We start from the raw sequence: 24640 nt of genomic DNA, 5'->3' as shown, positions 1-24640 counted from the left end.
GTATCACGAGGTCAAGAGATCGAGACCATCCTGGTCAACATGGTGAAACCCCGTCTCTACTAAAAATACAAAAAATTAGCTGGGCATGGTGGCGCGTGCCTGTAGTCCCGGCTACTCGGGAGGCTGAGGCAGGAGAATTGCCTGAACCCAGGAGGCGGAGGTTGCGGTGAGCTGATATCGCGCCATTGCACTCCAGCCTGGGTAACAAGAGTGAAACTCCGTCTCAAAATAAATAAATAAATAAAAATAAAAAAATAAACAAAAACAAACCCAGGCTGGGTGCAGTGGCTCATGCCTGTAATGCGTACACTTTGAGAGGCCAAGTTGGGTGGATCACCTGAAGTCATGAGTTCAAGACCAGCTGGCCAACACGGTGAAACCTCATCTCTATAAAAAATAAAAAAATTAGCTGGATGTAGTAACAGGTGCCTGTAATCCCAGGTACTCAGAAGGCTGAGGTGGAAGAATCACTTGCACCAAGGAGGCAGAGGTTGCAGTGAGCCGAGATGGTGCCATTGCAGTCCAGCCTGGGCAAAAGGGTGAGACTCCATCTCAGAAACAAAACAAAACACCAAAAACAAAAACAAAAAAACCCCAAAAAGCCACTAGGGTTGTACAAATCAATACATGGCCAACATTTCCTTTGAAGGAAATGTTCAAAGTAACTTTGGCTAAATAATTGACTCATTGTTAATTTTAGAATGAAACCCTTGCAAAAAATGAGTGTTTTATTGTAAAAATTTGAAACACACATATAAGCACATAGATCAGCATAATGAGCCCCACACAGAAGCATCACTTTGGCCTTAACAAGCATCAACTCATGGTCAATTCCATTTAATCTATGCCTCCACCTTCTACCTTCTCCCCCAGGGTTATTTTAAATCCCAGACATCATATTTCATTTGTAAAACCTTCAGGCTGTAAATCTAAAATATAAAGACCATTTACAAAGTACATTTGTCTCAATCAGAATCCAAAAAAATTGTCCCTTGTGATTACAGCTTGTATTTCAATAAGAAAGTTAAGTACCAGGAAAGGGGTAATTTTTAAAAATTCTGATTCTGACTCTTGGCCATCTCCTATTACACAGCATTTCTTATTAGCCAAACCATGCAGTAGGTCTATCTAATGAATGGAGTTAGCAACAGAAGCACTGACAACATGAAGAACAAGTTAGGTCTTCTTTAGAATGCTACAGACCCTGGGAGGTTTGTGACTTTGAATCTTTTTGCAAACTGTGAGAGGCCACTCAGAACATAAAAAAGATTCCTATTCAAAACGACAAACCTATGTTCAAAAAAAAATCTATGATAGGTGTGCTTCAAATGGTAGTCACCTTTCTAGAGGTGGATTCCCATAACCCAGAATCCTCTTGCTTTTCTGTGGACAAAAGAATCCATACACAGAGCTTCTATCTATTCAACAGATCCACTTGAAAATCCAAAATATGCTTCTAAGTAAAAATTATTATAGATACCTGAATGTGTGCTTGCATTTTTTTCTTTTCATTTTGGAGGATTTGATTTCTTTCTTCTTCTTCTTCAACCCTAGACTCCAAGTCATGTAGAATCTCTTCTAATTCCTGCTTTTTGGCAGCAAGTCTTGCCCTCATCTCTTCTGCTTCAGCAAAGAGCTCAGTCTCTGCTTGTAGTTGTTCTGCAAGGATATTCTTCTCTTCTAAAAGCTGCAATCATAATAAAATGTCTACGATTTGCCCCTAGTACATATGTACACAGGATCTATTCACTGTGATTTCAACGGTCAATGGACAGCAAAGAAACTGGGAGATAAAAATATATAACATCACTGGGCAAACTTTCAAATATGTTTTTGTCTATAGAAAAATAAGCTAGATGAAAATGTTTTTGGTTGTTCCTGTTGTCTCAAGTTACTGTGAATAGTACATATTACATTCATTACAGTTTATCTATGAAGGTAATTTACAATGGACAGATAAATAGGGGAGTGAAAATATAATTCAAATGCAATAAAGTTCATGGTGATTACTAATGCCTGTCTGGTAGTAAGTGATATCCTTGGCCTTTATTGTTAATATTTCTGGCCTTGAACACTATAATTCTATTATTGTCGACAACAAACGTTTCCTGAGCTGCTGCTTTGTCCATGAAGAAAGCTGCCCAGAAGAGGGACACACATTCAAGGCCACTGTTGCTAGAGAAGGACAGGTGGTAACCTCTACTGAAGCATCTTGTCTTTTTCCTTTTTTTCTATTTCCTCTCATAAACAGACACAGGAAGGTGACAGTACTGGGAGCCTCATCTAAAACAGGTGTTAGGTACATGCTTGACAGCATGAATAACAAAAGCAAAGATGCAAGAGGTAAGGTTGCTTTTAACTTACATAAATCTAAAATGCAAGGCAGAATGTATCTGTTAAATCTATTGGCAAAATGTATACAATTTGGAAATGACTGAAAAGGCCTCACATAAAATAAGACGATATGGTGGGTATAGTGTGGATCTCCTAGGGATTCAGGGCCAAGTGTGAGTTACAAGGTCACCGCACACACCTGCTGGTGCTTCCGTTCCATCTCCTCCAGCTCTCCTTCCACCTTCGTCTGCTTCTCCTTCACCTTCAACAGCTCTTCATCTTTGGCCTGAAGTTCTTCCTCCTGGCGAGTAACTTGTAGAAGAGGCTTCACCTATGACAAAATTAAACAGTTTATCATCCCACCTCTTTCCTAAGGGTTTTTACTGATCAAACTCTGCTATTTGAAAGGGATCTGGAAAGAAGTGAGCCAAGCTCACCTTTGTGAAGACTCGCCACCACTGCCAGTGCCGTAATTTCAGGTACGCAGCACAGTTCCGCTGCAAAACCTTTAAGGCACTTAGTTGTTGCTGCTTCTTGGCAAAGGCCCTGAAGAACAATAAGAAAAACTTATGAAGTAAAGAAAAAGGTGCTTGAATGGCTGTTGTCATAATAAGTCTATTTTCTTTTTTTTTTTAATTGCCAGGCGGGAGTGCAGTGGCATGATCTCAGCTCACTGCAACTTCCGCCTCCCAGGTTCAAGCGATTCTCCTGCCTCAGCCTCCCGAGTAGCTAGGACTACAGGCATGAGCCACCACGCCCAGCTAATTTTTGTATTTTTAGTAGAGATGGGGTTTCACCATGTTGGCCAGGATGGTCTCGATCTCTTGACCTCGTGATCCGCCCGCCTTGGCCTCCCAAAGTGCTGGGATTACAGGTGTGAGCCACGGCGCCAGGCCGCAATTTATCTTTTTCAACCCCTTATGAAACTTTCAGGATCCACAGGCAAATGTTCCTGTTATCCACTTCCTGGTTTCCAGCAGGAAGTCAGCTTTCTACCCTACCATGCTAATGAAGCTGCATTTCAGACCTTGACAAAGGACTCCTGGACTCAGAACTCAGTGGCTTTCCCTCAGCCAAAGCCAAGTGCCTTGTGCGCTGCACTCCTCTGGGGACTACCCACTACTGGACATTCCATCCCTGGATTCCAGAGCACCAGAATGGCCTGAGTCTCCTGGACCCCTTGAACAGCGCTGATGCTCCACTCTGACAGCCTGCTCACATAGCTATGCTCCCATCTAGACTCTTGAGATCCTCGGAAGCAGGGAGCATGGCTTGCTTGATCCCAGCACACAACCAAGTGACTGACAGACTCCAGGCCTCCTCAGAATGTGTTTGCTGAGTAAATTAACAACTGGGCACTTCCTAAGAAATAATCTGTGATTATTTCTCTGGAGTCCTTTTATAACGGCTTGCAGAAGTAGCTATAGGACTCTCCTGGGAAAGAGAAGCAATTGAAAGTGACGGAAAAAATAAGAAAATTTTGAATTATTCATTCACTCCAGCAAACAGCTATATCAGGAGTGGGTGTGTCTTAAGAAAAGACACACAATTGCTGTTTTAGAGCAGAAATGACCTACCTGTCACATTTCCTTGCAAGAATCCCACAACTGCGTATACTGCCAATGAATTCCTCCTTGCTAGTTAGAATTTTCCCTGAGCCCACTGCTTCATAACTGTTTTTATTCTTGCTCCTTACAAAGACTTCTAACTTATTCCTACCAGCCAAAAATAATTGGCCAGGTCTTTTTTTGTTTGTTTTTTGAGACAGAGTCTCGCTCTGCTGTCCAGGCTGGGGTGCAGGTACAATCTTGGCTCACTGCAACCTCCGCCTCTTGGGCTCAAGCAATTCTTGTGCCTCAGCATCCCTCTTGTGCCTCAGCCTCCCAAGAAGCTGGGACTACAGGCGTGCACCACCATGCCTTGCTAATTTTTTTGTATTTTTAGTAGAGATAGGTTTTTGCCATGTTGGCCAGGCTGGCCTCAAACTGACCTCAAGTGATCCACCTGCCTCAGCCTCCTCAAGTGCTGGAATTACAGGGGTGAGCCACCGTACCCGGCCAGGATTGGCCAGGTCTTAATTCCAAGAGTTTCTACTACAAAAACAACAGTTTCAAAAATGACTTTTAAAACTATTAAGCAACCACCTTCCAATTCTTGCAATCGCCTTCAGGAAAGCTGTAAAACTTCACCCAATCTTCTTAGCAAAAACTACTGCCCTAGCTGCCTCCTTGGCTCTCTGGGAGATAAAACTGTCAAATGATAAGTCAAAAACATGCCAGGCACTTTGTTTAGTGGAATGAGGCAGCCAGTTTCCTCCTCAATGGCCGGCTGATTTTTATTGAGCCTATGTGTCAGGCACTGTCTTCCAGGTTTTCATGAGGCAGCTCTGTGACATCAACCTATCTCTGAGTGTTTGGAAAGCAGACTTTGAAAGTGTTCAAGGCCGGGCGCAGTGGCTCACGCCTGTAATCCCAGCACTTTGGGAGGCCGAGGCGGGTGGATCACGAGGTCAAGAGATCTAGACCATCCTGGTCAACATGGTGAAACCCCGTCTCTACTAAAAATACAAAAAGTTAGCTGGGCATGGTGGCGCGTGCCTGTAGTCCCAGCTACTCAGGAGGCTGAGGCAGGAGAATTGCCTGAACCCAGGAGGTGGAGGTTGCGGTGAGCCGAGATCGCGCCATTGCACTCCAGCCTGGGTAACAAGAGCGAAACTCCGTCTCAAAAAAAAAAAAAAAGAAAGTGTTCAAAATCACTTACACTCCTTCCCTCTTTTTATCCTTATCCCAATGTCCTCCAGGGTGCTTCAACCTCAAGTTCATAGACTTCTGTACAGATAACTATTTTTTTTTTTGACTATTTTAAGCACTATTCTGCCTTTTTCCACCGTGCAATCTGGTTCCTTTGAATAGGTTATCTTCTTTTATTGATGTATCCTAATTTTAAGTCCCAGCCTACCATATATACAATGTGACTAAAATATTTAGGGGTAGGGGCTGCAAAGACAAAGGTATGCTGGCTTATATACACGATTACATGGATTTGTTAGTTTTAAGTCCTCAAGATGAAATAATGCAAGTGAAATATCTTTAACTTTCTACCTTGAAAACTTTGCAAGTAATGTGCAGAGCAATGAAAAAGCTGCACCAAAGTATATTTATATACTTCATTTCCTGCACTTTTGAAAGTTGTAGCATGTTTCTGGCATAAGTTGTTGTTGTTGTTTTGTTTTGGTGGAGTTTGGCTTTGATTCCCAGGCTGGAGTGCAGTGGCTAATCTCAGCTCAAGGCAACCTCTGCCTCCTGGGTTCAAGTGATTCTCCTGCCTCAGCCTCCTAAGTAGCTGGGATTACAGGCGTATGCCATCACTCCAGGCTAATTTTTGTATTTTTGGTAGAGACGGGGTTTCACCATGTTGGTCAGGCTGGTTTCGAACTCCTGACCTCATGATCCACCCGTCTTAGCCTCCCAACATGTTGGGATTATAGGTGTGAGCCCCTGCACCCGGCCAGGTGTCAAATTTTTTGCTAACTCTATGAAGTTAGCCTGGCACCTGCCAGTGCCCACTCCTTAGGCGATTTTAGGCATTCTGCAGTTCAGTGGACACAGTGAGGAGGGCCTTTGCTATATCAACAGGCTCACTTTATCATGTATATAGGATCTCAACATTAGTGTATAAAAACCCCTCTTTCAGTTCTTCTTGTCAAATATTTCTTAGTATCAATCAGAAGATACCATCTATTTGTCCTCAACTTTCCACACTACTCTTTTTACTCCGTATTCTATTTTATAGGTAAAAAAACCACAAGTATTGCCTTTACCTACTTCTGTTTAAAGCCCTCTTGACCATCGTCTGGGCAAGCAGACTGCCCAGGAACCAGAGCTGTTTTCCAACCCATGTGTGGAGGACATTATTACAGAGAACTAACTTCCAGTCCAGGTGTTCAGATTCTGTTTGCTCAAAACTGTCTGGATGGCAAAGTATTTAACATCTTTCAACTTCTCTCACTCCCAAACCCTAAGTGTTCAGTAGAAAGAAATAAATACCAGTATTACCTTCTAACCCCAAATCAGTTCTAAGCCCTTTGAATTTGATCTCAAATTTAACAACGTTTCTCTCATCCTCCAACACCACCTTTTTGGGTCCAGGCACCATCATCTTCTACCCCAATCACTAAAACAACCTCCCAACTGGCCCTCCCAGTTCTACTCTTGGCCCATCTCAATGGATTTTGCACACCGCAGTTATGTGGCCTTGACAATACAGATTCCCCCTCACTGTACTTCTAACCCCTGTCCAGCGTCTGATTCTCAAGCCTCTTCTCTTACCTTGCTTGCTCTCACTCATTCTACTCCAGCCATACTGGATAGTGTCACCTTCTCAGATGCTGCCAGATTCTTGCCAGGATGCTGCTGTAGCTCCTCTCTCCTCCCTTCACAGGGCCAGTCTTCTTACCCTTGAGGTTTCAGCCTCAGAGAAGCATTCTCTGAGGACTTGAGCTAAAGCAGGACCCCGAACCCCTTTGTTTTATGTCTTGGCCCCGTGTGCGCGTGTGCGCACGCATGTGTGTGTATGTGTGTGTGATAGGGTCTCACTTTGTCACCTAGGCTGGGGTGCAGGGGTACCATCTTGGCTTACTGCAGCCTTGACCTCCCGGGTTCAAGAGATCCTCCTGCCTCAGCCCCTGCAAGTAGCTGGGAATATCAGTGTGTGCTACCATGCCTGGCTAATTTTTGTGTTTTTAGTAGAGATGGAGTTTCACCATGTTGCCCTGGCTGGTCTCGAACTCCTGAGCTCAAAGTGATCTGCTCACCTTGGCCTCCCAAAGTGCTGGGATTGCAGGTGTGAGCCGCCATCCCCAGTCTCCTTGTGTGTTTTCTTATTGCAACACATCCCATAACTTAGAATGTTCACGTGTTTACCTATCTCTGCCACTATAAAGAAATTTCCATAAGGACAGATTTTATGTCTCACACACTCTTGCATCCCTAGCCCAAAACACAATGCTTATTTAGCACAAGCACATCCTCAGTCAACAATTAATTCGTGAATACCCACTTACTTTCTGGCAAGGTAACCTCTGCAAACAGCCTGGAAGAAGATAATGATATCAGTGATTTTTAAATCTCTTTCTTCCTCTAAGTGTGCCAGAACTCCAGCTCTGAAAAATATCTTGCTCTGTCCAATTCTATACAAGTTTGGGTCCAATTCTAAAGCCCGGATCTAAGAGAGAAAGAGTTTATTTACTTTTTTACTGTAAAAAAGATTGGATTAAGTAAAAAAAGTCAAAAAAAAAAAAAAAAAAAAAAAAAAATCAAGAAAAGCTTACCATTCGTTCACAGGCCTGTTTGCCATCCATAAAACCTTTAGGAATAGCATTTGGAGTTAGAATCTCATATCTGTAAGAAAAAATTCCAAGAAGTATTTTGTAGAAATTTGTGAACAATCTGTATCTACTAACTGTGAGTTTTGCCCTAAGAAGCCATAAAATTTTGGGTAATACATGTACAATTAACAGTAAAGAAATGAACTGGTGATAATCTGATGTTTCCTGTAGATCTAGTTTCTATTTCTCATAAGTAAAAATGAGGTTAGTTCTTTCAAGTCAAAAAGTAGATTTAGGAGGTTGTGGCAGAGAAGAATCAAAAGCATGGCATTTTAGAAACCTTACATTTTTCTTCATTTCCCACAAAATGTTCATATCCTCAAGATGCAAAAGAGAATCTGGCTTTCTGTACTTGAAGTCACTATCAATTTGTAGCATTTATCAGATAACAGAAAGGGCTGTAACAGCTGTGTTCGTAGACTTCTATTTAGAACATCAGAAAATATCAGGGTAACATCTGACATGATGTTGGTCTGGGTATATATGCGTACATGGGTTCACTGAGCTGCACATTTAAGTTACGCTTTTGTTTTTTTTTCCTTTTTCTTTTTTGTGGCGAACAGGGTCTCACTATATTGCCCAGGCAGGTCTTGAACTCCTGGGCTCAAGCTATTCTCCTGCCTCTGCCTCCCTAAGAGTTGGGATTACAGGCGTGAGCCACAGAGCCCAGCCATGAGCTACACATTTAAAATCTGTGTGCCTCACTGTATATGAGCTATATCTCCGTCAGAAAAACAAAAGATACTGGCTATATTAAAGAATGAATCCTGGCTACATCAATGAACTTTGTATCTTGGATGCCAATTATACTCCCTTTTTCTCTTAACAACAAAAAATGAAACTACTAGACTTTATCATAAAATGGGATCAGAATGATGGCTTTCCTGAAAACACACAAGGATTAGAAGAGCTTCTGAAGGTGATTCTATCTAAAACAGTGGGAGAAAGGGCACAAGGATCATTCTTTGACCTGGCAGCACCATTTGGAACAACAAATGGTGTCAAACTTTGAAATCTGATTTCCAGAAAAAAGAAGAAAAAAAGCAAACTAATATTTAAGAAAATTACCAAATAGAAGTTAAAAATAACTCGTTCTCTCATTCCTGTAATCCCAGCACTTTGGGAGGCTGAGGCGGGCAGATCACCTGAGGTCATGAGTTCGAGACCAGTCTAACCAACACAGTGAAACCCTGTCTCTACTAAAAATACAAAAAATTAGCCAGGCATGTTGGCGGGTGCCTGTAATCCTAGCTACTCGGGAGGCTGAGGCAGGATAATTGCTTGAACCAGGGAGGCAGAGGTTCCAGTGAGCCAAGATTGTGCCACTGCACTCCAGCATGGGCGACAGTGCGAGACCTCAAAAAAAAAAAAAAACAAACTTGTTTTCATCACATGTTTGTATCCATTTCCACTGCATGTTGATAGAGCTTTTCCTTTTAATTTTTTCTTAATCCTTTCTAATCCACTCCTTTCCCTATGTTAGTTAAAAGACTGCAATTGCATGCATGTGTGTGCACAAATACTACATCAAAAAAAAACCAAAAAACAAAAAACATACACATACACACACATATAGATATAGTCATTGAGAAAAGATGGAAAGAAGTACCCCAATGTGTTTTCAGGAATCTCTCCTGGATGATTTTTATTTACTTTTTTACTTCTCTTGTATTTTTAAATTTTCCTAAAAGGAACATACATTAATCATCTATTTTAAAAATCCATTTTAAAAATAATTATGGTTGGCCTGTAATCCCAGCATTTTGGGAGGCTCAGGCGGGTGGATCATGAGGTCAGGCGATCGAGACCATCCTGGCCAACATGGTGAAACCCAATCTCTACTAAAAATACAAAAAAATTAGCTGGGCAGGGTGGGGCATGCCTGTAATTCCAGCTACTCGGGAGGCTGAGGCAGAAGAATCACTTGAACCAGGGAGTTGGAGGTTGCAGTGAGCTGAGATCACGTCACTGCACTCTAGCCTGGCAACAGAGCAAGACTCTATCTCAAAAATAAATAAATACATAAATGAAAAAAAAATACAAAAAATTAGCCAGGCATGATGCATGATGGCACATGCCCGTAATGCCAGCTACTCATTCCGTGGCAGGAGAATCACTTGAAGTCAGGAGGTGGAGGCTACAGTGAGCTGAGATTGTGCCACTGCACTCCAGCCTGGCAACAGAGCGAGACTCCATCTCAATAAATAAATAAATAATAAAATATAATGTTTGATACCAGGTAGAACTGTCTGAATGAGTAAACTGTAAACTTTCAGCTTTCTTTTTTCGTTTTTGAGACGGAGTCTCGCACTCTGTCGCCCAGGCTGGACTGCAGTGGCGCAATTTCAGCTCACTGCAACCTCCGCCTCCAGGGTTCAAGTGATTCTTCTGCCTCAGCCTCCCGAGCCGCTGGGATTACAGGTACGCACCACCATGCCCAGCTAATTTTTTTTGTATTTTTAGTAGAGACTATGTTTCACCATATTGGCTAGGTTGGTCTTGAACTCCGGACCTCGTGATCTGCCTGCCTTGGCCTCCCAAAGTGCTGGGATTACAGGTGTGAGCCACTGCGCCCGGCCAAGCTTTTGGCTTTCTATGTTTATCTCAAAGCAGGGCCCTGAAAACACAGCATGTTTCTTTGCAGCACCCATAGCAGTTCCTAGCACACTGCCTTTTTATAAAGTAAACACTCAATCTTTCTACCAATATTCAAGGTAATAAGGGTTGTCCCTTTCCCAGTGCCTCACTATATGTTTGCTATGTAAGAAAACAAACTATGCAGGGAACAAGGAAAAAGATTTCCTTATATCATTGTTTTAATTCATATTAAGCTTTGAAACATATGCAAAAAAAGAAAAAGTTAGCAATACCTCTGTCTGAATTCCTGGAAAACTATTCGGTTGGGGAACCCCTGGCGACAGATTCTGATCCCTTCCAGGACACCATTACAGCGAAGCTGATCCAGCACTAGGTGTGGATCCAGTTTTCCAGCCTAATCAAGCAAACAATAATTTCACAGTTTAATCTTTGGCAGTGGACCTAGATCGATTATAAATAGTAACATATGTTTTGCTCAACACATACCCTCTTCTCGTGATTTGGAATGATGCAGCGAACAAAGTTAGGGTTGGTGTTTCGGAGAGTTGCCATCAGCTTGGTGAGAGATTCTTTGTAGAGTTGCCCAACGGTACGAAACATGCCCTTCTTGGTTTTATATGCAGAGCCAAAAGCTGTCTCAGTCATACCTGTGACTTGATCCAGACCCACAATACGGTCCACTGGTGAGAAGAAAGGAGAAAACAAATATAAGCCAAACCTCACTCGTGAGCAGGGAAAGAGAAGACACAGTGAGAGTGCAGCAGCACAAGCTTTGTGGAACAAATGACAGGAGATGCCATATAGGTAAGGCAGTCAGCATATTTCACACTGCAGAAGCCGGGAGCTCACAGCCACACACTTATATGGCAGGATACTGTAGTGCTTTGACAGCTCCAAACTAACACACACCAGCAGATGCCTTCCGCTGCACTAGTTTCAGGAATTCACTGTCTTGGATAACATTCTGCCTGTTACATTGACAATTACTTGGTAAATGACAGTTCATTGGCTGGCATGATTGATACATACAAACTGATACTGTGAAAGGCCTCCAAATAGGAAATTGCTTACAAAAATATATAAGAATATCTGACTGTACAAATCCACTTAACAAGTAAGCTCAGGGACTAGGGACCAGAATTTTCTTATTAGTCATTAGATTTTCAGTAAGAAAAGTCATTCAAGTTTTAGGAATGAATGCAGAAAGATTAGACTACAGGGGATCAGATTATTAGCAATGTGTCAGCTTCAGCTCCCTTCTCAAAACATGAATGACACTTATTAAAGGGCTAGAACACAAAATAGGAAGGACTCTTCTGAAATGAATAAATGCCTAAGCTTCCTAGGTGTTCGATGGCTAAACTTGTCAGACATTCCCCTGTTAGAGCAACTGATATTTTTACATTATCCACAAAGACCTAATACTTCTAATGATGAGATCATAAACAGTGCAGCAGCCACAAGCAAAACATTTGGTGCATAATGTACATATCCTCTTATTGAGAAAAAGTTAAATGAATGAAACATATTTCTGAAATACTTTAAAATCAATCAGAATTATCAATTGAACTGCCCTTTTTAATGCCCTCCTCAATCCTACCGGACACCTCATTTCAGTGTGCCAGGAACTGCTATGGGTCCTACTTCCAGTGACAGAAGCACATGGGGACCTCATACTGCGTGAAGAGCTTTATGTGCAAGGTCTCATTTGATTATCAATTTCTGATGAGGTTTTTTTTTTTGAGACGGAGTCTTGCTTTGTCACCCAGTCTGGAGTGTAGTGGCGCAATCTTGGCTCACTGCAACCTCTGCCTCTCGGTTCGATTCCCTTGCTTCAGCCTCCTGAGTAGCTGGGATTACAGGCATGTGCCACCACACCTAGCTAATTTTTTTGTATTCTTAGTAGAGATGGGGTTTCACCATATTGGTCAGGCTGGTCTCGAGCTCCTGACCTCGTGATCTACTCGCCTTGGCCTCCCAAAGTGCTGGGATTACAGGTGTGAGCCACTGTGCCTGGCCTCCAGTGAGGTTTTTAACAGAAGAGAACCATGACCCCAGGAGGTAAAAGTTAACTGTTCAAGTTATGCAGGTCTTTAATGGAAGCTGGGAGAAGGGCGAGTAAAAGCTGTTTAATTTCCAGGCCCGTGCATGCACACTATACCACAACTGCTTCCAAGCAAAGCTACCAGATTCAAGGCTGTGGGTCTGAGCTACCTCTTTTGCTTGTGCATTGAAGACTGTCTACCTCAAAGACCACATTCTTTCTGTGCATTCAACCTCTCCCTCTTTACTTGCCCCAGCAAAAAGCAGCACCAAACCCACTTCTGGATGCCCCATAAAATACTAATCTTCCCTTGACCCTGTATCTGCCTACTTCTCTTCTCTTCTTAGAGCCAAGCTTCTTTCTTGAGAAGTTCACACACTTGCTACACCATATCCTCTGCCACTAACTTCCCAGTGTGTAGACAACTGGCTTATGGACCATCCTCTTCCTCTCCTGCCCAACACTACTCAGGCAGTGACTGGTCAATTGCTAAACAGACAGACACCACCCAGTGCTAGTTTTTCCTGACCGTGGTACGTTTACCTGGTGATGTCACAGCAGCATCCTAAAAACTCCCCACTCCTGGCTTTTTTAGGAGCCCCACCTTCTCCTGTACCCCACTTACCTCTAGCTACTCCAGTCTCATGTTACTTGATTTCTCTTCTGCTTTTCCTGTACCTCATGGCACTCACCTGGGACCCCCAAATCAATTCATCTGCAACCCTTCTAGAATAAGGCACGATACAAGTGCTGACACTGGCCCTCTGCTTTTCTCAAGCCATATTCCCAACCCGGGTGATCTCAGCTATGACTCTAACTAGATATACCTGACTACCCAGAACCAGCTGCCAAACACCTGTATTCTACTCTCCACCCAGATGTTACAAAGGTGCCTCTGCCTTTAGTTCAATCCTAGCATGTCTGCTTTGACTCAATCTTGCATCCTGCTCCCAGCATGCTGTCTGGCACTAACATGCTTGATATATATATGTCAGTGGATAAATGATGTAAACATTAACTATGTTTATAATTACAAAGAGTGAGAAATGCATTCAAAGAAAAGAACAGGATGCTATAGGAGAAATGAATGGTTAGAGATCTCTCCGGGGAAATGCCATTTAACACTCAAAGATTAAGAATGATCCTGTGGGAAGATACCCACTCCAGTCAGTACTAACAGATATGTGGAAGGCCAGGGGTAGGAAGAAGTGAAGTAAGGCCAGCACCAAGGAGGAGGCACCAGTATGAGGAGGGGCTTATGACGCTCACATCAGCTGCTGCCTGCAGAATGGCCTGGGGACGGGGGAGGGGAGAAGTGGAAGTGGGAAGACCAGACAGGTGACCCTTCCAGGAGTCCACAGTCTAGGAGATGAGGGCAGCTTGAACTAGTGAGATTATGAAGATGGATGGAGAAGGAAGATTCAAGAGATATTTTTAGTGGGATAATTGACTTGCTCTTATGATGAACTCAATATGGAAAGTGAGGAAGAGAGGCATTTCAAGAACAACTGCTAGGATTCCGGCTTCAGCAACTGAGTGGCTGGTGGGGAAGACAAGAAGGGAAGTGGTTTTTGTGGATAGGAAGACAAGACCCAAACTCTAAGTAAGTCTGGGATGCCTGGGGATCTTACTTCCAGAAATGGAAGAGAGATGTCAAATGACAAGAGGAATATTCCAGTCTGCTGCTAGGAAGAGAGGTCTGAACTAGAAAGGTGAATCTGGGAGTTGTCAACTTCTACCTAGGCGAGACCAGAAAGAGATGAGGGCCTAGGACCATCCCCAAGGAGCTCAGCAGAGGAGGAGGAGCTAACAATAATATGGAGGCTGGGTGTGGTGGCTTATGCCTGTAATACTAGCATTTTGGGAGGCCGGGGTGGGAGGATCCACCACCTGAGGTTAGGAGTTTGAGACCAGCCTGGCCAACATGGTAAAACTGCATCTCTACTAAGTAAAGTACAACAAATACAAAAATTAGCTGGGCGTAGTGGTACATACCTGTAGTCCCAGCTACTCAGGAGGCTGAGGCAGGAGAATTGCTTGAACCCAGGAAATGGAGGTTGCAGTGAGTCGAGATCGTGCCACTGCACTCCAGCCTTGGCAACAGAGTGAGATTGGTCTTTAAAAAAAAAAAAAAAAAAGGTGTCCAGGTGCGGTGGCTCACGCCTATAATCCCAGCACTTTGGGAGGCCGAGGCAGGTAGATTACGAGGTCAAGAGTTCAAGACCAGCCTGCCCAAGATGGTGAAACCCCGTCTCTGCTAAAAATACAAAATTAGCTGGGCGTGGTGGCAGACACCTGTAATCCCAGGTATTTGGGAGGCTGAGGCAGAAGAATCGCCTGAACCTGGAAGGTGGAGGTTGCAGTGAGCTGAGATCACAGCACTGCACTCTAGCCTGGGCAACAACGCGAGACTCCATCTCAAAAAAAAAAAAAAAAAAAAAAGGATATGGAGAGCGGACAAAGGTCCATGTCTTAAACCCAAGCATGGACCCACCCTCTGTCCTGTTCTTCATCCTGGGCTTCCTATCCAATGGAATCACTGACCAAAACTGGTCAAGCCAAAGGTTAAGATGTCATCTATCCACCCCCGCTCTCCCTGCCCTTGCTGGGCTCCTGCTTCTGCCCTAGATCCTGCACTTCTCCCCCATTCCATCCTCTGCTCCCAGTGCCACACGGTTCCTTCCATTTATGTCTTTGGTCCCAGTGTAATGATTAGCAGCCATTTCTAAAAGACAAAACTAAGCATTCACATTCTTGAATTTCTCCCACAGCCTGTCGGATATTGTCCAAATAACTTAGCTCAGTAGTAGAGCACAGCAGTGGCCTCCACTTAGAGTCAGACACACCACACTCATGGGCTGGGTGATTTGGGGGCAAGTGACCCAACCTCTCCAAGCTTCAATTTCCTCCTCTTGAAATGGGGCTAAGGAGACCACACCTCAGAGTTGTGAGCCTCAAAGACATTCAAGTGCTCAATGAAGGCACCTCTCTTGTCCCTTTCACATATGCCCCTGAAGGCCAACTGTACAAAACTAGTTGCATTTTCTCAAAGACACAACGACTTCACATTTCAACCTTTTCTCTCTGCCTGGAATGCCCAGCCTGCTCCATTCATCTTGTCAAACTCTTAAATACTTTTAAATCTCCATTTCTTTACCAGCTATTTCAGGGAACTCTTCTTCGGCTAGGTTTTCACCCTGCCTCCAAAGCTAAAGAGGCCACTCCCTCCTCTAGGCTTTGAATCCATGGGACAGAATTTCCATGCTGTTCTGTGCATCTTCTCGCTGGACTAAGCTTCCCATGGAACATTTTTCCAGCATCTCACACACTAGGGCCCCGAGAGCTGTGCCCACGGTGTCTCTGGGCCCCCAACCATCAGTGGAGACAATCTCCTACCCCCCAAATGTTGGCCAGTGTCTGGTGCTGGGCACACAGTAGCTATTTAATAAGTATCTGCTAAATGAACTTGCATGAAGTTTACCAGAAGAACAAATCTTCACCACAACAAAAGAGGAAGAGCACTATGCTACTCTGCAAGGATTCAGTTACACTGGTTATGCAGTACTTTAGCCTGCACAGGCAGTTCTTAAACGCAATCTCTGTCAGTGTTGTGTGTGTGGTTTTAAAAAAATATAGTAAGCAATAAATATAGTCGTAATAATCCTGACTTTCATATTTAATTTTAATAAGTATAATCCAAAGCTAAATATTCAGATTAAAAAAAGTAATGCTTTAGATGTTCAATTATTGTTTCTAATTCAACATTTTTGTTTTGAGATGGAGTTTCCCTCTTACTGCCCAGGTTGGAGTGCAATAGCGCGATCTCGGCTCACTGCAACCTCCACCTCCCGGATTCAAGTGATTCTCCTGCCTCAGCCTCCCAAGTAGCTGGGATTACAGGCATGTGCCACCATGCCTGGCTAATTTTGTATTTTTAGTAGAGACAGAATTTCTCCATGTTGGTCAGGCTGGTCTCGATTACCTTAGGTAATCCTCCCACCTCGGCCTCCCAAATGCAGGGATTACAGGTGTGAGCCACCACGCCCGGCTTTAATTCAATATTGTAAACTCAGGGTTAGAGTCCACCAACACAATTATCTTGTGGGTAAAAGAGAAACACTTAGGGAAATTCATTAAATGATTTGGACCACACTAATAATGCATGATTTTACTCAAAAATCAAGACCTGAAAAACCTCTATTTTAAGAGTATTTTCTTGTTGATCAAAGCAGAAAGTAGAGAAAAGCAGAAAATGTGAAGACAAGATTCCAGCAGCTCCTTGAAATGAGCAGTGTGCCTCCTTGGAAAACCTAATGTTGCTTCTCAATCTCAAAGTGACTTTCCTCCAGCCACAGTTTCAGGGTAAAGACTGGCTCTGTTTATTCTTGTACTACAAATTCTTCAATCTGAGATGCCAGGACAGTCTGGTTAGGATTATTGGTGGGCATTTAAATTCATTACTTGGTTCTAGAAGCCTGAAAAGTATTTTATACTAACACCTAATTTACTAATCTATAACAATTTGTTTAAACAGTCGGAAATTAGATGAGTTCCAGGCTAAAATCTGTGAGGACATATTCACAGTTTAAGAGAGAAAATGCAACGTGTCGTCTATCTCATCATGAAACTGCCAATAACAATTTCATAGAAGGAATGGCATCGGCTGGTGCCAGAATCCTTAACTGGCCCTTCTTCTAGGGGATAATCTAGGAGACGGGTCCATAGATTTTTATGTTTTTCAAATCTGTGCATGGGCCAAAATCCTAGTGTTACTAAATTTAATTTCAAGTATTTAAGCTAGATCTTCAGATATTCATTCTAGTTAATATAGCTAGAAACCAAAAAAGGGGGAAGAAACCTATTTAATGTTAATTTCAACAGATGCCGATGACTGAGAGGGGCATCACACACTTCTTATGAAAGGTCTCTACTGCCCAGCACCATGTGAGGCATGGAGTAGGTTCTCAATACTCATTTCAATATAGTAAGACAGTTCTTGTACAGATGAAAATGTCACTGTCAAAAACAACTGGAAACAAAATATTTATTATGAATTCGCAGAAACAATCTTAACATCAGTCTATTTCCGTAATATCCCTGTTACATGGTACTGTAATAACCAGTTTACAGCGGTTACATAACTAGTTGCTAGAACTGATCTACTAATTACTCTAGCATCTGAAAATTTTTAGAAAAACCTCAGGAAGTTGAGAGGTTGAGAGGAAGCATGTGATTTAAGGAGAAAGCAATCTTCTTTATCCCAAGCACTAGTCTCAAGTCAAACTTGAATGTCTCCCTTACCTCCATCTACCTTCTTATTTCTTTCAGCCATCCAAGGCATTGGGCAGATAGGAAGCCATTCTTTGCCCGCAGCTTCACTGTGCCCTGCGCTCGCTTTCTCCCCTTGTTGGGTCCTATGTCCCCAACTCACACTGAGACTGGGCACCACACTGACTGAAACAAGGCAACACTACCTATCAGCTGCATCTTGGGACACTATGAGCGATACTGGACTTATGTTAAATAAAGCCAAGGAAATAAATTTTTATCAGGGTTCCCTGTTTTTTTTGTAATTACAGTAGCAGCTGCTGCAGATGCAGCCATGGCAACAGCAACTCTACAACACCACATATTCAGGCACTCCCGTGTGCCACGTATTCAGGCTCATGTTGCCTCAGTTGATACTCACAATAGCCCTGAGAACTAAATGTCACTGTCCACACTTGCCCTCAGGAACTCAAGCTGCACTACCCAAGCACTGCTTCTCCTCCGTGAAGTTTCCAACTATTGCTAACACTCACGATAAAAAAATATGAAGGAGTAGAATATACTGCAACAATAACAAAAACCTTCATCCATTGAAAGGGAGAACAATTTAAACATGGAAACTATGTCAGACCTAAACCACAGATCCTAAAATGGGATTTAAGATAGGGGTTATGATCAATGGATGCCATGTATGAGGAGATTAAATGGCTACCAACATGATACTTGACTCTGCATGTACTTCTCAGGTTTTCCCCTATTTTTTCTCTGGTGGTTCTCTTCCAGAACTGTCAGCTGCAATCTAGCACACATGGCAGTTCAAAGAGCCTAACTGGTGCTGTTCTATGAAGGAAATTGCAGGTGTAGGTATAAACTAGAGTTAGTGAAAACGATACATAACTGTCCCTCCAACATGGTTTGGATCAGGTCTAAAGCCTTTGATAGTCTCTATTACCCTATTACTCATTATCCTTTTACTCCAAAAGCCCTGCTTGTAGCTTTGAGGTTACAACCCCTCTTTTCTGGTTAATTCTGCTTGTATCTTCCACTACTGGTTTATCTCTGCAGTCCAGACTTTCAAAATATACTTGCAAGAAAACTCCTTGACTTTCTAGCAAAAATTTGTATGACCTCTGCATTTGCCTCTAGGAATCCTGTTCTCCCCTGTTCCTTTCTCTTTTACACTTGTCCTGTGATGCTTCTGGAAATCTCTATTCCAGTCTCTCACTTTTATCCTCAGAAGCCTGCATGCTCTTCATAATGCTATTTCCCCATCATTACACATGTGTAAGCACATGGGTCCTATTTGTATCACTTGCTTTAGAGAGATGCTTACCACATGTCAGCACATCACAGGCAATCACAATTTGGATTCCTAGAAACTCCTTCATCCATTGTCTTCCAAGAACACACTGGAAATATTAAAGTCCTACATTTTCATTTTAAAATCCTTAGCCCTCCCTGGGGTAGTGGTCTTGAATCCATAAACACACTAAAGAGAAAACAATTTTGCTGTAAAATATTACACACAATTTCAAAGACCATATTTGGCCTTAGTAGATGGATGGGCTTCCAAGGTGAAGCAGAGATTGAGACCCTTGATACTTGGTTCAGCTGAGTAACTCAACCAAGGGACGCCTGACAGAGAGAAACAGAACTGGAAACATTTTCAGTGCCAAGGTGAGGGTGTGGTGAGGGGAATGAGCCTCCCTCAGCTCATTCATTAGAATGAAGTCTTCTAAGAGTAGCTCTGTACTGGATGCTGCTGGTACAGCAAAATGCCTGCAGTATACAACCCAAAGATCATGGTCCCACAGGAAAGAGTGTCCGTGCTTTAGGTGAGGGAAAGGCCACGGTGGGAATGGTAGGTGAAGCTGCTGGGGCTGAAAAAACGGATATGGGGTCGCCACCCCATCCATCCATCAGCTCTCACTCATGACTTAGTGATGCTGTGCCTCCTCTGTGCCAGGTGCTAAAGAAATGACAGCGAGTAAAGCCAGGCACTGGCCCTGCCCTCAAAGATTTCACAGGCTGGAATTCTTTTACGAGGTTAGAAATCCAAAGGGAATTCATCTAAAGAGGGCGCTAACTTTAGGAGGAAGTCCAAAAGATCAAGCACTAACCTTTAATAAAGCACAAGTCCCAGGTTATAGCTGGAAACTACCTCCAAGCTCCCCCTCTCCATTTCAACACTGTCAGTATTCCCCAGCGCCAAAGATGACTGAATTTAGAGATCTTTTCCTTTGGAGTTCTGTGGAATTTTCATTCCTGCTTATGCTGTCTCTGGCATAATCTCTTCTCTCTTCCCACTCCATACTTGCAATCTACTTCTTTCATAGTATGTGAACTGGAGTTGATGGCAGGAATTTTGAGTTGGATTAAAATAGGCATGGTCCTTTAACATTTTAAAAATGACTTTTGTGATGGATTTGGATCTCAGCATTATCATGTTCCAAAAATCATAAAGGAAATTTCATAATATAAATTTAGCTTTGTTTTGCTACTTGCCAATTTCACTAAACATTTGGTAGACTGGGTGGGCTTCATTTTTTACTGGGCTTTTGGAGACTGTGTAGCTGTAGTTAGGCTGTATTTTAACACAGGGCTAAGGATTCAGATCACAAAGCCCAAACATTTGGAGCTCAATTTCAGGTTCAATGTATAATTCTGACAACACTCCACTCTATATTAGTCTCAACTTGCACATATCAGGCCTTGTAGATAGTTTCAGGGCCTCTGGTTGAGAAGAAAAGGCCAAGTAGCCAGATATGCACACAAATTCCAAATAAAAGTAATAATGATGAGACCAACACGCCTGAGGTAAATATGTAATTATTGGTCTACAAAATGTTAGTGTCTTAAATAAAAGAGAAAGCTCATCCTTGGAATTCTTTAAGAGTTGAAAATTTAAAGGTGACTCAAAAGCAAAGGAGATGTCATTTAGCAGATCAGTTCTTAACAATTCCCTTAGAGGACTGTGTATCACAATGGCACTATTGGAAAAGGTAGTGGCATACCTTTTAATATGCGGTGCTATAAGTGCTATGCATAAAATAAGAAGCAATGTGTAGGCAGTAGCAATTAAATTGCTTATGCACTCAAACATTTGCCTTGAAGTATAATAAAACTGAGCATGAAATGAAAGGTTCATGCAGGCCTATGAGCAAACAAAAACAGAAACCCAGAAACCCACTCCAACCCCCAAGCCTACCCCCTGCCCTCCCCGGCCACCCTGCCAGTCCCCCCACACGTTTTTCCTCTGGGCTTAAAACCCTTCTGTTTTGGAAGACCTACAGGCTTTATACATTCACCTGGTGGCTCATGAAGACCAGAAACACTGTCATAGAAAGAAGCTCTCTGAATATTCTGAATCTCTAAAGCAGAGAAACAGCAAAAACAGGACAGAAGAGCAAATACACAAACACTTCAGTTAGTGTGAAAGACATTCGACAGCACAAGTCAACTTTGAAATCGGGCTACAAAAGGAGCTAGCCCAGGGCAGATCCCATGCAAACATGACTTTTTAGAGAATTTGCACATTTGGACAAAGTTCTTTATAAAATAGATTAATGTTAAATCCAAAGAGCATATTCCCAGCTCGTGGTGTGAGCATTATATGATATCAATGTCAAATGATTATCCCATGTAAATGCAAGATGACATTTAAAAGGAATAAGGCACTATTTGAGTTGTCTATCATAAAAATATCTTAGTAGCTCAGGATGCGTCTGCAGTTAAGTCACAGCACTATGGCGACTGTAAATACCAGCGGCTTTTACTGTCAAAAATTACACTGCTGTGTAATTTTACTTCCAATACAGATTTTTGGAAATGTAATTGACTTTGAATACAAATTACTATACGATAGAGAACTACCATTAAGGGAAACAAAATTCAAGTTCTGTTGTAGCAAAATGTTAAAATAATTTTGAATCATAAGCAAGATTATACTTATTGATTATACTGTTACTCATGAAAATATCCTAGGAGGTACACATTGACATGAAAATGCAATCTTTAGGGTTTTTTCCTGGATATAAACTTTAAGAAGTGCTAAGAAGTCCTTTGCAGCTGGTAAAGAGATCCCAAATAACATCTTTTAGCAAAAACTAGGGCATTATAAATCTCTAGGGCAGGGCTGCCACCAATAAATCTTATTTCTCCTGGTTTGGCCTTGAGAAAACTCTAAAACAAACTCTATTTTCTTTTGTTTTTTTTTTTTTCAGTTGAGACAGGGTCTCGCTGTGTTGCCCAGGCTGGTCTTGAACTCCTGGGGTCAAGCGATCCTCCTGCCTCAGCCTCCCAAACTGCTGGGATTACAGGTGTGAGCCACCGTGTCCAGCCATAAACTATTTTAACACAAAAAGTTTCATACTCTAGGTGTTGTACCTTCACAGGCAAACTATATTCATATACCATATATTCATCCATTCATGGTCAACTTGTCATTTTCTGCTTTTAAGTGGCTCTAAAAAGGGGAAAATAATGTTTTTCCAGGGTTATTTTCCTAGAGAAAAATTGCTCCCCTTATCCTGAAATCTCTACATCCAGAGTGAGCAGTGATAAATTCTCCACCTTAGAACCCTCTTCAAACTTCTGTGCCTGCCCCTACTTTATATATGGAACAAATGGTCCTCAAAACTGGACAAACATGGTACTGCTTCTCTGCTTGCTCCTCACCTTGAAGAACAGCGCCTCCCAACAGTGAGTGGCCTCTGAGATCTTCTGTGTCACTCAGATTAAACTAACTGTTCACCTAAGCTGAAGAACCACAGCACCTTCTGCTAAGAGCAGCATTATCAGAAGAGCAAACATGTAGGAGTATTCCAGAACAGAAGCTAGCAGAGCCAAGGCAAACCTGGGGTAGATAAGATATTCCTTAGCTTATTTTGACAAGAGTGGCCAAACACACTCCCAATGGCATATCTTTAGAAAGGCAAGGGCCATAAATAGGACTGTGCAAACATGGCATCTGTGAGTCAGAGCTATGGACCAAGTACAGATGAACGGGGCTCACGCCAGAGCTGATGGAGCTCAGCAAGGCTTCAAGTTTCCTCTAAGCATTTCTGTAATCAAATCAGTAACTTTCCTGTATCTCTTAAATGGAAGACACAAAAGTACAGGTAAGGAGTCTCCAGACATGGTCCTACCTGTAAGACACAGCATCTGTGATCTGTAATTTGTATGGTATCACAGCCTCCCACCTCCACCCTTGCCCACCAAATCTTTTATACCTACAGCCTCTGACCTATTGTTGCCAAAGCCCTCTCCACTCTCTGGGGATGGTGAGACCTAAAGTTAAGAAGAATGGAAGGAGGAAGTCAGAAGCTGGGAGCCAAGAAAAAGACTAGCTCAGTTCTGCATCTGTGTATACCCTGGTTTCTCAACTGGATCACTAGCTCTTGGGAGGCAGGGACATGTCTCTCATTGCTTCCAGATCTAGCTCACAGATTACTGCCATGGGAAGCACATAATTAGGTATGTAGTGTTATATCAATAGGTCAAGTGCTGAACAGGTGTTTCCAACACCATTTTTGGTTAAGGAATATAAGATTTCAAAAAGGGTTCATAATGTCAGAATAAATATGTAATAAAAGACCTAATTTCCATGCTTATAATGTCAGTGTTCCCAATACCTGTTTTCCTTCAAAATAAAGAGAAAACCAGGGAAAACTCCCCATTTCCTCTGTTCCTCTTTTCCAGGCACCATCTCCACGCCCATTGTCATCTCCCCACTTCCAGCCAACACTGCCTGTTTCACTTCTTCAAGTTCAGAATGGGTCATGACCCAAAGTCACAAACCTACTGATGCTCTCTATTCAGCAAAGTCTCAAGTCCAATTTCCACCAGAGATGGGACAGGAGGACTCTCCAATCAAGCCTCAACCTACTAGCCTGGCCTCATTTCCTGCTCACTCTTCTCTGCCCCAGCCCTCTCTAAAGCCAAACGGAACACTCCTCCTGAGCTACTATTTTCCACTTCTCCACTGTGATCATTCTGTACAACTTCTCCTGCCAACTTCATTTCTACAAATGCCACCCCAGACACTCACCCCTAGAGTTAGTTCACATAAACCTTCTTACCCACAAACGTTTAAGGTATAACCAGGCCATAAATGCTCAAAAACTAGTGCTGAAAACACTGTGTGGCACTTAGTAGGGGCTCAGTAGATGTTAACTTTCATTGTTTAAGCAACAAATCATTATTCTTTAAGGACAAGGAAAATTGCATTCTCTCGTCATGCCATTTTCCCTTAGCACCCCAGAAAAAGGTGAACCCTTCCTCTGTTGCACATCCCTAAAAACTCACTGTAGCATTCACGTGGCATTTATCATAGATACATTTTGCATACTGATCTCACTCCCTCTGCTGTGTTCTAAGACCTTACAAGGGTGTCTGGAGGAGGAGCTGAACATGAGGTGACTTTGTAACCTACACAGTCCCCAACACTGTCACAGCTGAAGTGATTCCTGAAGGAATGCAAATACCTCTGACTGCAGCATGACTCCTCCCTCTTTCTCACAGATTTCCCATACACCATTTCCAACTCACCAGCGCTGGCCTTTCTAGCACTGCAGACCCTGTGACAACCTAGCTCAGAGATCTTTTTCTGCTCTTGTCTCAGTTTCTCATATCCCACTCTAACACTGCCTGTCGACAAGTATAAGAGGAGCTCATCTCTGAGGATACTGTAAGTTCTACTGGAGTGCCCTGCTTCTCTTCCCAGTCCTCACAGAATTAGGTCACTGGAAGTGACACTGTGCACTCAGTAGTCAGTTGAAAACTTTCACCTAAAGGTATAAAGGCTAAAAGCTTCTGTTTTACTTGTTGGAAAGCTCATCTTTCCCCCAGACCCCCTCTGATGCGTCTCAGGCACACAGTCTGTTTCTAGGACACATGCATGCCTGTGTTCAGTGCATCACCCCTGCAGGCTCCCTCATACTTATTTGATCTGACGGGCACAATCATTCTTAAGATGACCTTTTATAGGTTCACATTCCCCGTAGTCACTT

At 42.7% G+C, this 24640-nt stretch overlaps 1 protein-coding gene across 9 annotated transcripts in view; it reads right to left on the bottom strand.

The window, feature by feature from the left end:
- The window catches only part of MYH10 (myosin heavy chain 10), a 152606-nt gene that overhangs the window by 34264 nt on the left and 93702 nt on the right, over nucleotides 1–24640 (bottom strand). For 6 of the 9 annotated variants that reach the window (XM_017531469.2, XM_017531468.2, XM_017531471.2 and 3 more), the window contains 8 exons: nucleotides 20939–21001; nucleotides 10805–10998; nucleotides 10591–10712; nucleotides 7664–7733; nucleotides 7397–7557; nucleotides 2772–2880; nucleotides 2534–2665; nucleotides 1481–1687 (listed from right to left, as the gene is read on the bottom strand). In XM_017531469.2, coding sequence (XP_017386958.1) covers nucleotides 1481–1687; nucleotides 2534–2665; nucleotides 2772–2880; nucleotides 7397–7557; nucleotides 7664–7733; nucleotides 10591–10712; nucleotides 10805–10998; nucleotides 20939–21001 — 1058 coding nt within the window. The remainder of the gene's footprint in view (nucleotides 1–1480; nucleotides 1688–2533; nucleotides 2666–2771; nucleotides 2881–7396; nucleotides 7558–7663; nucleotides 7734–10590; nucleotides 10713–10804; nucleotides 10999–20938; nucleotides 21002–24640) is intronic. The other 3 variants (XM_017531473.2, XM_017531474.2, XM_017531475.2) reach the window with 1 other exon arrangement.

Source organism: Cebus imitator, unplaced genomic scaffold (genome assembly GCF_001604975.1).
Source record: "Cebus imitator isolate Cc_AM_T3 unplaced genomic scaffold, Cebus_imitator-1.0 Scaffold72, whole genome shotgun sequence".
NCBI lineage: Eukaryota > Metazoa > Chordata > Mammalia > Primates > Cebidae > Cebus > Cebus imitator.
This window is presented reverse-complemented; position numbering and strand designations above follow the sequence as displayed.